At 40.4% G+C, this 15886-nt stretch overlaps 1 protein-coding gene across 1 annotated transcript in view; it reads right to left on the bottom strand.

Annotated features, from left to right (window-relative positions):
* The window catches only part of MYO3B (myosin IIIB), a 265307-nt gene that overhangs the window by 185015 nt on the left and 64406 nt on the right, over positions 1-15886 (bottom strand). Inside the window, exon 15 of the mRNA XM_058548594.1 lies at positions 15111-15240. Coding sequence (XP_058404577.1) covers positions 15111-15240 — 130 coding nt within the window. The remainder of the gene's footprint in view (positions 1-15110; positions 15241-15886) is intronic.

The following is a 15886-nucleotide window of genomic DNA, read 5'->3' as shown; positions in this document are numbered from 1 at the left end:
ATCTTAACTCTAGAGGCTGCCGCTTTTCAGTGCACTTGTGTTTGAGTCCTTTCAAGTCAATGCAAATATTCTCTCTTATATTGGTATTTATCTTTAGAAATAACTTGATTCCTCACAGAGGTTACAAGCTCTCTGAAGTAGGCACCAAGTACTTCTATTCTCAATTATTAATTCAAAAAATATTTCTTCAGGGGGCCGGCCCGGTGCCGTAGTGGTTAAGTTTGCCCGCTCCACTTCAGTGGCCCTGGGTTTGCAGGTTTGCATCCCGGGCATGGACATATGCACCACTTATCAAGCCAAGCTGTGGCAGGCATCCCACATATAAAGTAGATGAAGATGGGCACGGATGTTAGCCCAGGGCCAATCTTCACAGCAAAAAGAGGAGGATTGGCAACAGATGTTAGCTTAGGGCTAATCTTCCTCACCAAAATATATATATATCTATCTTCAGCACCTGCTATAAGACTTGCAAAGTGCCCTACACATAGTAGACACTAAAAAAAAGTTTATTGAAGATGTTCCTATGTACCAGAACAACATTTTAGATAATTTCTATCCTTGCCTTCTAGAGATGGATCACATCTCATATCTCTTGGCAAACTTAAGTATCACAGATTCTTCTCTCAGTCATACAAGAACTCTATGGCTCATTATCCCAAGGAGATAAGCAACTGACCATGAACCATTTTGAAGAATCAGTGTAGCACCATGGATAACAAATCTGAATGAAATAGACTTATGGTTTATATGTTTCTAAAGAATGTCTCATCAAAGCCAAAGATGTTCCTTGATGCAACACTGAAAGCTACCCATGAATCTAATTAACACTGTGTCCTCTGACTCCTCATTGGAGTCTAAACTCCATGAGGACAGGCACTAAGTCTATTCTATTTACCACTCTACACCTAGTGCTTAGCACGACATGCCTAGCACATACTAAGCACTCAATACATATATATGAATGAATGAGTCAATGAATAAATAGTGTGGCATTAAAGTTTATTTAACATGACATGTAACACCTCCAAGAGCAGGCCCCAGATCACCTTACTTCCTTCCACTTACGCAGAACTTTTTGCTGGTCTCTGGCCATGCTATTCTCTCTTAATATTTCAGACTCTTTGCTCAAACTATTTGAGGCCTGGATTGCAAAGGTGAAGTGGTTAAGACTGTGAGTTCTGGGGTCAAACTGCCTAGGGTTTGTCTTAGCTCTGCCGGTTGCTTGTTAGGAGGGCTTGAATGAGTTACTTGCCTACTTAGTATCTGGGTTTCATCATCCGGAGGGCTGGATGAATGTTTTTTGAGCTTTGGGAATAAAGTGTTCCTGTTAAATTCATAGTTAACAAAGTTTCAGTGGTGAATGGAGATGCAGATGTTGCTGGTATAGAGGATTTGATTGGAGCCACGTGGAAAGCTTAGAGGTCCTAGTTGGCCAAAGAGTTTTAATTTAGAGTTTTGACTCAGCTTAGTAACAATCTCTTGAGCATATATATTGAGATTTACAAAAATATTATTAATTAGGGGATCCAGTTAATCAGAATTTAACATAATATCTAATTTTCTATTGCCTAGAGCCTCATTAAATGTTGGGTTGGAAGACTAGAAAATAAAGTAAATAAACTGAGAATTTAATGTTTGGGAGTTTATTTTATTCTTTCTTGTTTATCTTTTTAAGGTACTATTTTTAAAACACAGAAATCACAAACTCTCAACAGAAAGAAAGAGAAAAACAGAATCCATTGTACTATATAATATTATTTACTGTCTTTAAAAAAAAATCCATCAGTGATAAGGAAATAAATGTAGAAAAATTCACTTATTTTGTCCTTTATTTGTCACTCTGCTCTAGATCAGAAAAAAGTTAATAATACTTAAATACTAACATTTATTGAATGTTTACAATGTAGTAGATACTGTACTAAGCGTGTGAAATGAGTTATTTAATATGACAACCCTGTGAGCTGTGTCCCCAATCCACAAAGAAAGGAAACTGAGGCAAAGAGTATTCAAGTCTCTTGTCCAAGGTCAGATATCAGCAGTGCAGAGCATTGAGCAGTAATGCTGAGAGAGCCCATCAACTGGGATGGCCTAATTAAAGATTTTGTGGTCATTTCAGGGTTTTTGATCATATTCAAGGTAGACCACTGAGTAATTGAAGGGACTGCTGCTTGGCCAAACTGATTGTACCCAATTGATTTTAGATGATGAGTGGATTTCTTGGTCATTTACACACCAAACCAGGTCAACTGCACCATGATTCCATTGATTACTCAAAAATCACTATTGTCGTGGCTAAGCCAAAGCTAATCACCTGGAAAACAGTTGATTTGGTTTTGGTAATTTGAACTGCCCTTGTGAAACACAAAGAATGGAAGCACTCTGTTAAATGTGAACCTTAAAATCTTAGTGGTCCTCTCTGCCACTTCCAACTCTCAAGTTCAGTTAAGTGACATTTTATTTAGTTTCCTGACATCTCACATGTGCAAGCCAGTAAAATTCACAATTGTTACTCTCCACAGCTGTGGTTTACAGCTTCTCTTCGCACACAACACGCTGGCACCAGAGCAAAACGATTAACTTTTATATGCTTCTAACATACAGACCAGACTGTCAGAAGCTGGTCTTGTGTTCTAAAGAGAAAAATACAGTTTCTATTAACATGACCCAAATTCCTAAAAAAATGTTAAGTTGTGATCCATCTCAAGCTAGAGAGATTATAATTGTAATTATAATTATAATGGCTTTGTTTCTAATTCATTTGATTTGAAGTGCATGGAGTTATCTTTTAGTAAGCGGGGTGGGGGAAATCACCTGAAAGCCCCATTACAAAGAGATTTTATAGTGGGATGAATTAATAAACTGTAAATGGCCTTGAGACTTTTTCTCCAATATGAGATATGAAATCGAAGCAAAGAACCTTTCATCTTAAATGGGAACATATCTCTTTTCTATGAATGAGAAGGATGCTGGCCAAGAGAAGCAGAATTTATTTTTCTTGCATTTCTGACCATTTGAAAAATCAAAATTGCCATATTTGCTATACTTGACAGGATCATTAAAGAAATAAAACAAAATGGCTCTAAATTGAGTTGTCACTTAAAAATAAAATGTACATTCACTGTCACATTTAGGAGCTATGAAAGAACTATTAAAATGTGTTGGGGAAAGATGATCTGATTCATAACAGATACTAACTATCCCAATATTAGAGTCATTATCACAACTCATCATTGAAGCTTATTTTAGTTTTTCTTTTTCAAGGATACAGCAACAATATGGTCCCTAGAGCTAGGAAAGCATGAAGAACTTTTGGAAGTGAATTTAAGACCCACACTGAAAAGTTCCCCTGGAAAAGAAAGACAGGGAAAAAATTCTCTGATCAGCATTGCCTCAGTGAGTCCCACTTGACTCTTGACTCTCAAGATGCTTTTCACAAAAAGCATCTTACTTCTTCAGAAGCCCTATACACAAGAGCCATCTCTTGGTATTTCTGCAGTAATGACACTTACTAGATTTTCATGATTAGTTTTCCCCATAATTTTTCACCTCATACCACTTCACATCCCACAAACCTAGTGTTTAATGAAACACACTTTGGGAAACACTGCTCTTGATACTGATATTATGGGACTTTTCTATCTCTGCAAAGAGAGTCAAGGGAACTTTTAAAAAGCTTGTGCTGGAACTCCGCAAATCTAGAAGAGTAACTTCTCTCACACACTGGATAATAGTCTGAAGTCAAGTCTACATGCAATAAAATATTATTTTATGAAGAAATAAGAATTTATTTTCTTTGGGAGGACCAGCAAGAAGTGATCTTTGGCATTTCTGCACTTCTCTTTGGAAGCAGAATTAAGGCACTTCCGTGGCCAGGGCAGCAATTCTCTATAGCCACGCTACTCAATGTGGTGGCCCCTGAGCACATGAAATGTGATTGTCTGAATTGAGATGTACCATAAGTATAAAATACACACCAGCTTTCGAAGACTTAACGTGAAAAAAAAGTTAAAAAAAGTAAAATGAGATAAAAATTTTCTCATTAATAATTTTTACAGTGATCATATGTTGAATGATAATATTTTTGATATATTGAGTAAAGATATATTATTAAAATCAATTTCACCTATGCTATAGACAAAATGTTACCCCCACCCACAAATTCATATGTTAAATCTTAACCCCCAATGTGATGGTACTTGGAGGTAGGGCCTTGGGGAGATGATTAGGAGCCCTCACTAATGGGGTCAGTGCCCTTATAAAAGGGACCCCAGAGAGCTCCCTTGTCCCCTTCACCATGTGAGGACAGTGTAAAGATGACCATCATCTGTGAACTAAGAAGTGGGCTCTCACTATACCCCAAATCTGCCAGTGCCTTGAGCTTGGACTTTCTAGCCTCCAGAACTGTGAGAAATAAATTTCTGTTGTTGATAAGCCACTCAACTCAACAGCCACTATAACTGTTTTGTTATAGCAGTCTGAATGGACTAAGACAATGTGTTTCTTCTTATTTTTTTAAATGTGGCTAATAGAACATTTTACATCGTAGAGGACAGCATGGTTCTATAGACCAAGGACAAAAGAGAGCCCAGTGAGGGCTTTTAAACCACAGCACTCCAGACTGAAGGTTTGGGCCAGAGATTATTAGGGGTTTGTTTGTTTGACGGTAAGGTTCCTTTTAATCCAGGGAGTCTCCTTCATACAAATCCCTCACTTTAAAGATGGGAAGCTGTTTCAGAAGATTGAATTAAACCTGCCGAATGCAAAGTACCAATCCAGGTCGATCTCAGCCTGTCTCCTGACTTACAGTCTAGGGCTCTTATTCCAACACAGCCGATGGAGTAGAAGAAACTGCAGGTAGAATTTTAAAAAGGAAAGAAAAATTTAAGCTGCTTACATTTGAACAAAAAGAAAACAGCACTTGGAAAATACAAATTCAAAACCTAAAGGCATTCAGGGATACGAGGAAAAAAACACACAAAAAAACAAGAATTTCAAGAGATGCTCCCTTACCCCCACAACCACACCACACACACACATTTTGTCCTCAACAAGGCTAGCAAAGAAAATCAAAGATTCTTCTGGACAAGGGCTGAAAACCACTCACAAAGGGAGAGGCAGGAAGGTGTGAAGTTTCTCCTGGGGCTGAGCAGCTGTTGTCAGGACCCTCTGCCTCCTCCTCCAGGCTGTCAAAGGGCAGAAGAGGATGCCATCCCTCAGGGAACCTCACAGAGGCAGCAGAGGCCTCTCAACTGGTCCTCCTGACTGGCTGTGGCAGTAATGCAAGACAGCATGGCCACACATGCACCCAGAGCCCCCAGGGTGGCCACATTTCTGAGCAAGTACGTGGATTTCGTACTTCCTGGCACAGTCTGTCCTTTAATCACATGTGTGCTGTTTGCTTCTGGAAAAGCCCCCACCCTGCCCACTACACCCCAGGAAGGGGGCTGGCAATGAATTTCAGATGACAGATGTAACTGCAATTACATCTGGGCTTCTCTGGTACCTGAGTCCCCGTAGATTTAGAATATGGAATTCCAAATGGGGCTTCTTCTCTCTGAATTTCACAACTTGTTAAAATAATCTCAGACGCTGATGGGCTTCCAGCTAGCATGGGTTTCCAGCTAGCATAAATCATAGGATGATCCACATTTCTGATGTGCTTCAAGTGCTTTCAGGACTACCAGGAAATTCCATACACAAATTGCACTCTCTGCCTGGACAGACAGACTCTACTGAGCACCTCCTATGTGCCAGCGCCTCTCTAGGATCTGGAAAGAGAAGCCAACTAAATGGACAAAATCCTGTGCTCACAGAACTTAAGTTCTAGTGGTGCCAGGAATTCCACCCAACCAGATGGAAAACTTCCCGGAGGAGGTGATGCTAGAGCTGAGTTTTGGAGGAAAAAAAAGGACTAAAAGGCAGAGGAGAGGAGAGGCAGGGATGGAAGGTGTGGTGATGAGGGTAGGGGACAGAAGTAACTCCAGGAAGCAGAATTAGCATGGGTAATGGCACGGAGCTGTGAAGTATTATGAACAGTCCCAACTGGATGTTCTGTATATAAATGAAAAAGATGACATGGTCCCTGTTCTCACGGAACTTACAATCTTGTCAGGTAGACAAGATCATTGCATGAGACGGAACTGCACAGCTGGGTAGACCAAAGCACTGAATTGCACAACTTTGATTGTAGATTCTCGGAGATGAGGAGCTCGTGTAATTAACATTTCCTATGTCCATAATTCACTAGTAAAGTCATTTGCCCTATTCCCAAGACAAGAACCTGTCTCTCACCCACTCCAGGCAGTGCTGGGAGGAATCACCAGCTAGTGATGGAACCTGCCAGCCTCCCAGGATCACAACGGCAGAAAGCTTTGCAGTTCTTTGTGCATGAAATCAGCACATTGAGGTATCTCAGTTCATTGGGGACAAGCAAGAAACAGTTCCATTTTTTCCTGTAACTTCCCCCACCCATGCTGACCCATCTTTCAGTGAGGATGGCAGCTCCCTTAATCATATTTCAGCCCCATTTCATAGATTTTCAGATATTTTTTGTTATTAAAGATGGCTTTGGTTTTAAAGATTCATTCTTATTTATTTTTAACCTTTAATATCATGTCAATTCAAGGCTCTTTTTCCCACTTTCCCTTTCCCTCCAGGCTGCATTAATGACTTCCATGGCTTGAGGGAGTCTTCTCTCACATACTTCCTCTCTGGGCTAGCTCCTCGGGTGTAGCAGGAGGGAAGAAGGAAAGGGGAGAGGGCAGAGCTCTCTTTCCCTGACTGGGTAAGGCTGCAAACTCTCTTTGGCTAGTCACAATGGTCTCTTGGCTTTATGGGGAAAGGTGGTAGCCCCCATATGCCCCATAGGTAAGGGGGCTCATACGGAACAGCTCCCTCAGCTCTTAGTGATCTATTAAGGGCTCAGTTGAACTCCCTAAAAATTTATATGTTTAAGTCCTAATCCCCAATATCTTAGAATATGACTGCATTTGGAGATAAAGCCATTAAAAGGTGATTATGGTCAAATGAGGTCATATGGGTGGGCACTAATCCAATATGACTGGTGTTCTTATAAGAAGAGGCAATTAGGACACAGATAATATACACACAGACCAAAGGGCGACCATGTGAGGACACTGCAAAGGCAGCCATCTGCAAGCCAAGGAGAGAGGTCTCAGAAGAAATCACGCCTGCCAACATCTTGATCTTGGACTTCTAGCCTCCAGAATTGTGAGATAATAAATTTCTCTTGTTTAAGCCACTTGTTATGGCAGCCCTAATAAACTGATACAGAGCTTTAGACTGGGAATCAAGCCTTGGAATTTAGCTTTAGTTTCTACCTTGCAGGAGTTACCGAGTTATTTAACAAATATTTATTAAGGACTTACTATGCACTGGGCATTGCTCTGGGTCCCAGGCATACTGTGATAAACAGAGTCAATTACAGCTCTGCTCTGAAGAAGCTTAGAGGCTAGCATGGGGAGTGGGGGGGAGGAGAGGTAGAATGGAGATAGACAGGATAACGTCAGCTCCTGATGGAAACAGTTAAACAGGGTGATGTAATAAAGTGAGTGGGGAAGCACAGGGCTACTTTCCACTGGGTGGACAAAGAAGGCCTCTCTTTGGAGGTGACATACAAGCTGGATTCTGGATCACAAGTTGGAGATAGACCTGTAAAGATCTGGGGAAAGAATGTTCCAGGCAGAGTGAGCAGCTGGTGCAGAGTCAGAAAAAGGCTTGGAATATCTGAGGAACAGAATAAAGACAGAGAGTAAAGGGTAAAGTTTAAGGAGATGGGGACAGACAGGCAGTGAGGGATAGATCATGTAAGAGTTTGTAGAAAAGGAAAGGAGTTTGGATTTTATTCTAGGGCTGATGAAGGGCCACTGGAGGCTTTAAGTAGGAGTGTGACATGATCAGATTTACATTTTTTAAAAGACTCAGTTTAGCTGTTAGGCTATGTGAGGCAAGAGTAGAAACAGTCTAGTTAGGAGATCAGGCGAGAGACACTGTAGACACATCACCCTGCCCTGTGCCTTCATCTTCACGTGGCATTCTCCCTGTGTGTGTCTCTGTGTCCAAATTTTCCTTTTTTATAAGGACACCAGTCATATTGGATTACTTGATGACTTAATTTTATCTTGATTACCTCTATAAAGACCTATTTCCAAATAAAATCACGTTCTTGTGTACTGGAGGTTAGGACTTCAACATATCTTTTCTGGAGGGGAGACAATTCAACACACAAGGAGTCAAAAAGATGGAAGATGCTATGTTGACGAGAGTGCTCACATTAAGAGGAATAAATAGATGATGCAGAAGAGAGGAGAAATAATTGCAGGATCAAAGTCCTCATGAACGTGAGAGGGGAAGGAATGCAGAAGACAGGTGGAGAGCTGGCCTGTCATAAGAGCAGGGATAGTTCAGTCGTTTAGATTAGAAGGAAGACAGAAAATGGGAACAGATGCAGGTGGATGGGTAGGTTTGGTTCATCCATCTATTTATTATTCAGCAAATATGTATTGACTGGCTACTATATTCCAGGTATTATAAAGGCTTTGAGGATACAGGAACAGACAAACCAGACAAAAATCCCTGCCATCTTGGAACTTACGTTACAGTGGAGGGAGATAGACAATAAACAAAAAAATAAGTGAAGTGTATACAGAATATAAGGTCATGATAAGTGCTAAGGAGAAAAATAAAACAGCAAATGGGAATACCAAATAGTGAGTAGGTTGAAATTTACTAGAGTAGCCAGGAAAAGTAGATTTGGAGAAAAGACCTGAAGAAAGTGAAGAAGCTAGCCATAGGTATGTCTTGGGGGAAAATGTTCCAGATAGAGCGAATAGCAAGTGCAAGGGCACCTACATAAAACCTACAGCTAACATCATACTTAATGGTAAAAGACTAAATGCTTTCCCCCCAAGAGCAGGAACAAAGCAAGAATGTCTCCTCTCACCAGTTCTATTCAGCATTATATGGGAAGGCCTAGCCAGTGCAATAAGGCAAGAGAAAGAAATAAATGGCATAAGATTGGAAAGAAAAATAAAAGGGTTATTTACAGACAATATGACTGTCTATGTAGAAAATCCCTAGGAATCTACAAAAACAAAAAACAAACCAAGACTCCTAGAACTAATGAATGAGTTTAACAAGGTTGTGGAAGACAAGGTCAATTCACAAAAATCAATGGTATTGCTATATCCTAGCATTGAACAATTGAAAACCAAAATAAAAAAAATTTAGATTGGTACCAAAAATTGAAATACTTAGGTATAAATCCAACAAAACATGTACAGGATCTATATGCTAAAATCAAAATACTGATTAAAGAAATAGAAGATCCAAATAAATAGACATACCATGTTCGTGGACTGAAAGATTCAACGTAGTAAAGATGTCAATTCTTCCCAAATTGATCTACAGATTTCATGCAGTTCCAATTAAAATCCCAGCAGGATTTTTTGTAGATATAGACAAGCTGCTTTAAAAATTTATATGGAAAGGCAAAGGAACTGGAATAGCCACAATTTTGAAAAATAAGAATGAAGTTGGAGGAATCACACTACCTGATTTTAAGACTTATTATAAAGCTACAATAGTGAGGACAGTGTGATACTGGTGAAGAGTAAATACATAGATCAATGAAACAGACCCACACGAATATAAGCAATTGATTTTTTTTAAGGTATTTAGTATTCTTTTTATTATTATTATTTTATTTATTTATTTTTGTGTGTGTGTGAGGAAGATCGGCCCTGAGCTAACATCTGCCAATCCTCCTCTTTTTTTGCTGAGAAAGACTGGCCCTGGGACACAGCATGGCTTGACAAGCGGTGCATCGGTGCGCGCCCGGGATCCGAACCGGCAAACCCCGGGCCACCGCAGCGGAACAGGTGCGCTTAACAGCTTGCGCCACCGGGCTGGCCACCACCAATTGATTTTTGATAAATGCTAAAGCAATTCAAAGGAGAAAGGATAGTCATTTCAATAAACGGTTTAGGAACAACTGGACATACTCATGAAAAAAAAATGAACCTCAACCTCACACCTTTCACAAAAGTTAACTTAAAATGGATGCTAGATCTGAATGTGGAATGTACAAGTATTTATGGAGCATCTATTCACACAGCTCCACACAGACTCCTTGGGTACACCCTGGTTCTCCCTAGTCAGTCTTTAACACTCCTGCTCGAGTTTTCCTTTCTCACTCTGAAGCTGTTCTCCAAGAGCCCACACTACCACCCACAGTGTTTCAGATTAGCATCAGGAGCCCATCCTCAGCTCAGCAGCCGGCCATTGTTTACTCACCTTGCTACCCCCGCTCTGCCTTGAGTCCTTTCCTCAAGTCCTATTCACTTAATCATCCCACTTCTACCTCCCTCTCCTTTCCAGTGCTGTAGACCCTGGCTTAGAATGCCTCATTGCTCCTAGACTGCTCAATTTTCTCCAGTCTCATACTCAAAAAAAAAAAAAAAAAATCTCTACTAAGAAGGCTTTCTTAGTTAAAAGAAGTCTTTCCCCATGTTGACCCTGATGTGTCCATGACTTTTCCTTCTATTTTTACTTGTCTAGACATAGTGCTTATATTGCTGCCATTTGATTTACATGCCTGTTCAGAATTTACATTTTTTGTGCATCCTTTATACCTTTTATGATTTGGGAATATCTGTCCCTGACTGTTCTGGCTGGATTTTCTTTTATTCCTTCTAGAAAGCACTTATGCATAGCACCATATCTAGATAGACGCTGAATATAGAATTATCTATTGACTGAAATGCACTCTCAAATTACATAGAAAGAGACAGGCCTCTGTGTGAGGAAGTACTCACTCCCCAGGGCTCCCTGGCAGGGTTGGCTCATTAGAGCCTCCGTTTCAGGAGGAGCTGAGCACTGTCCATGTCTGGCTGGGACCCTGGAACTTTGTCACTTAGAGTCAGTTCACACTGCCAGACCCATTTGCTGAACTGCCAGGATGGAGAAGCAGCCTTAAGTGGAAAATGAAAGCTCTGCGAGATGGTTACCTAAAGTATCCTCTTAAGAGCTTGATGCTGAATTTTGAGAGTTATAGAATCAGGAACAGACAATTAATGGCAAATATTTTAGCAGTGAAGGCGTTATAGTGCTTTACAGATATAACGTGGGGGCTCATCTTGGCCCCCTCCCCATCCAAATAAAAGGAGGAGACCAGTGGAAGTCAAGATAGAGAAACTGTTGGTTTTTACTGCAAATCAAATTCCAAGGGAGAGACCTGAGAGTCTGGACAGAGGAAGGCAATGGAGCAAAACTCAGTTCTAGATTCTGAAGCAAACCCAGACTTTGGGGCTCAGAGAATGTTCTCTCTGGTGCTACTCTTGTTTTTTCTAGTTTCTCTCAAGTTCCTAACTCCTTTAAAACCCCAAACTACTATTTGGAAGTCAGAATTCATGATTTAAAGACAGAAATGGATTTTTCAAGTTTCTTTTGAAACCTCCTCTTCTCTTTCCTCCCCTGAGCCTTTTGAACTTTTCTCTGGTTTACTAGTAGCAAGCAGAACATTCCCCAAACAGGAAAATATGCCATGAAACCTTGTTATAACATCTTTCCTTTTAATATTTTTCTACCTAGATCATTAAGTTTTCAAAAATCCCAGCTGAAGGCTTAGAAAGCAGTGTTGCTGCCACATCAAATTTTCACACATAAAATCTTCAGAGAACTTCTTATCAATAGGCAAGATTATAAGGAAAATGTCATCATATCTGAAGTGGCCCATCTACAGGCAAAAGAGTGGTCCCCCAAGTATGAGAGAGGAACAGAGAGAATCTATATTGACTGTGGCTGCCTCTGTTTACCTGATGGTCACTGAGTATCTTGGAATGAGCATGTGCCCCTCAGGCATAGGCATCTCCACTACCAGATGCAGCTGTGTGCCAGCAGAAGGCAAGGGGGCTGCAGAAACCTGGAAGGAGCCCTATTTCCTGATGACCCTGGGCTTCATGATTCCACTCCCTATGTTTTTTAACCTTTTCATTATTTTGGGATTTCAACGTGAACAGGAAGGTAAGTACAAGAAATAGGAAAATGTCAATTGGATTATTCTGTCTAATTTTATATTATGGGTTTACACAAACACACACAGAGGTTAATCCTCTCAACCTTGATAAGAGATTAAACCAAGGACCAACAGTTCTGTTTGTTATCCACTAGTGAAGGGATTGTCACCTGCCCAGCAGCCCAGAGAGGCAGCTGACTTAAAAAGCCAGGAGTGTCAGCCGGAGGCTCTCTGACACCTGCGTTTGGAAGCAAATGACGGTAGCAGTCTAACTACAAGGAAACCTCAACTTAACTGGACAGGAAATCCTAGACAAAGAAATTAAAGTTTTCTTTGCATTTTAAGATGTCTTCTCTATTTTCTTGGAAAATAAAAGTACTATTGTGAAATAGAATGCATGTACAGAAATGTGTACAAAACGTGAACGTAGAGCATAATGAATATTATAAAGCAAACATCCATGTAACCACCACCAAGACCAGAAACCAGAGCATTGCCAACATCCTGTAGGGGTCTCTCTTCTCAAAAGTGAGGAGTCCAACACTGGACATCTTTTTTAAATTTGGGGCTAATAGCCTCCTAGACTTCCCAACTTTGACGTTTTTCCTTCTTCCCTGTAGTTCATTCTCCAAAAGAGGTTTGTAAAGTAATTGCTTATAATATCCATGCTCACTGAACTAGCACTCCATTTAATTTTAATAAAACAATTATTTAAGGGTTTGATGCAGGATAAATAAAAATAAAAATGACCAAAACAAAAAAGGTTTCTTGTGCACCGAAAAATATCAGCATATTCTTTTCCAAAATGCTAGGATGTGTGGGACCTTGCTTCCAGCCAGAATGCTGAGATGTACAGCACATCTACCTTCATAAGGGGCATATGCCTAAAACAAGTATTTGCAATTTCAGCAAAAACAGCACCACCTATTTCTATCCGGTAAGGTTTTCCCACCTTCAAAGGCTATAATATAATAAAACCTAAAAATATAGAATATGAATGTTTTAAAATTTATAAGCTTAATTAACATTCTGAACTTCAACACAGGATGTACAATCTCTTTAGAATTGAGGTTTGAGGGCAAACATCATCATAAGGAGATAAATTAGTGCCCAATTTTAGAGAGAAAGTGAAAGTGAAAGAAAGTTCCAGTTGCTTTAGGGCAGGGCCATATTATTTTTATCTATATATCCCCTTTGCTGCCTGAACAGTGCCTTATTATTAGAAGATCTTCTATAAATGTTTGTTGATTGAAGGCATTTTTACATAAATTATTTCAGAAAAAGAAAACAGATTTATGCTTATTAGTTTTGATGTGTACTAGTGGCATCTTAATTATACTCAAAGTATGGAGAAAATTAAGCTTAGGATTTCAAAAGAAATTATTATGCATAACAAAAGACTCAGGAATACAAGGAAGCTTGTCAGGAAAACATGTTTGTTTCTCGTCTTATTTTTCACTTTTGTTTCCTCCAGGTAGTGTGGAGCGCAGTTTCAGGGCACGATTCAGAGTTACAAGACAAGAGGAAAGCCAAAAAAAAAAAAGGGAAGAAGAAGGGGAGGCTATCTCTTTGTTCCTGTTCCTCCCTTGGTTAGGCGATCAAGGGCCAACAGAAGGCTGGCTGTGGAGCCTGACTGCTTGCATAGCGCCACCTAGTGGCCAAGGCTCTGAAATTGTTTTTATTTTGCCAAAAGTTGAGTAACTGTCAATTGCGAAGTTGTGAACAGATTTGACAAGTCGTTACTCATACTTATGGGAGAGTGTAAATGCCAGCTGACAAATCATTTGTATATATTTCATTTCAAAGAATATGTCTCCTATCAATAATGGCCTTGTCTTTGCTTCTGTACAGAAGTCGCCTGATGAGTGTCTGTTGAGGCAGCATTTCCCTGCCCAGACCTGCCCACGCTCTCCCAGGAGTCGATAATAAATCAAATCCTGGCTGTGCCCAAAGGAAGTCTGGAGAGTAAGCTGTAGGGCAGCATTCTGATGGGCACCCTACTATTTTTGTTTAAAGGAGCACGTTAAAGAAAGTTAAGAATCTGGTTTCAACTTTCCGTCCAAGTTAAGTTGAAGCAAAGTTTATAGACTGTGGCTTTTTTCCTGGCCAAGATTTTCATTCCTTCACATGTTGCTAAAAATCAGACCTGGCAGGCACTCTTTTTTAGCATGCAAAGGCCCCACGCTAGACTTCGGTGCCAATAATTTCAAGAGAGATGTGGGAAGAAAGAAAAGGGAATTATGAACAACGATAAAGAGGTTTCCCCCTCCTTTCTTAAAAGCATACCCACAGCTGTTTCCAGACACCACAGCTGTTTCCTTTCCTTGAAAGGAAAGCTGTAAGAAGATCAAATTGGCTGCCCAGACAAAGGCAGCAGAATCCCAGGTAAATCAAAGGAGCTTGACACAATTAGAACCAATTTGGCAAAACAGCAAAGACCAGGAAGTTCCATTCTTCGGCCCTGGTTTCCGGCTTTCTGGCATGAAGACTGACTAAGCCACTAAACAGAAGTTGACTGTAAGTAGGTGAAGGCTGTGTACATAGGCCAGTGATGGACCTGTTCCTAGTTGGTTAGGAGAGTGGTGGGGTGGGTTGACAATTGGGTGGGAAAGTTGGACCAGGCGACCTCTGAGGACCCCATGATTGGATGACCTTTGACTCACCACCCTCCTTTTACTTGGCATCACACATGAATAGAAATAATCTACCCAATAATTCTAGGTAAACTGAGACCACCCTAGAGTGTTCAGCACGAATTGATAACACATGGTTTTGGAAATGAAAGAATGAAAAGAGGCAGGCAGGGAAAATGAGAAGTCTAAGAGTTGATGTTATGGAAAATATGTATGTGTGTGTGTGTGTGTACACATGTATATATATACTAATGCTGTGCAATTAAATTGCAAAAGAAATAATCACTTCCCTTTTTTTGAACTTAGTTGGATAGACCTTTGCTCCTGCTTAAAGTTCAAAATGTTAGTAGTGTAGCCCTGGCAGTATTTAGACCCTAACTGGAAAATCCCAGCAGGGCTTATAGAAGCATCTGGCCCAGGGCTGTCCGGGGGGTTCCAAGTACCTGTTTTGGTCAAAGGGATTGAGAAGAGTTGCTGAAGAAGCTTGTTTCCCGACGTTCTCAGGACTACAACCACATCGGCAGGGAGAGTGTCTCTGTTTTTCTCAAGAACCCCAGAAGCATCATATAATACCTGCAACACGAATAGCAAATCGCAAGTTAGCCAATACTGTCCATTGTTGGTGACAGTGGCAAGTTGTCTGAGGTCAGTCGTTAATTGACCTCCGTATAGAATTCATCCTGACACAGCCATGATTTAAATCCAGACCACCAGATAAGGGGAAAAAATTGTAATTTTTGACAGGCCAGTTTATTTTAACTTCTTGTTCAGTTGAAGAAAAGAGTCATAGCAAAGCTATATCACATCAGAATAATTATGGAAATATATTGGGCACTCACTGTATGTAAAGCATCCATCCTACGAGGTAAACACTATTATTATCTCCATTTTACTGGAGGGTAAACAGAGGCTTAGAGAGAGGCCTATGGTCACACATTTCACAAGTGGTGGGCAGACATCAAAACCCAGGGAGTTTGGCTCCATGCTTATACCCACTGTACTCTCACTGCTACCCAAGGTACTCACAGGACCCAAGGGAGTGTTCAGGGATGCTGAGCTGAGAAGTTCTCAGAACAGAGGGGATCCAGGTCAGAGAAATTTTAAGGACTACTCCAGAGAAATAAGCATTAAGTGGCAAATGAATTCAGGAAAAGACACAGAACCCAGGGAGAAAAGGATCCTTTTTTCCCTTAAAATTAAGAAAGGAGAAGAGGGAAAA

The sequence above is a fragment of the Diceros bicornis genome, chromosome 10, assembly GCF_020826845.1.
Source record: "Diceros bicornis minor isolate mBicDic1 chromosome 10, mDicBic1.mat.cur, whole genome shotgun sequence".
Lineage (NCBI taxonomy): Eukaryota > Metazoa > Chordata > Mammalia > Perissodactyla > Rhinocerotidae > Diceros > Diceros bicornis.
This window is presented reverse-complemented; position numbering and strand designations above follow the sequence as displayed.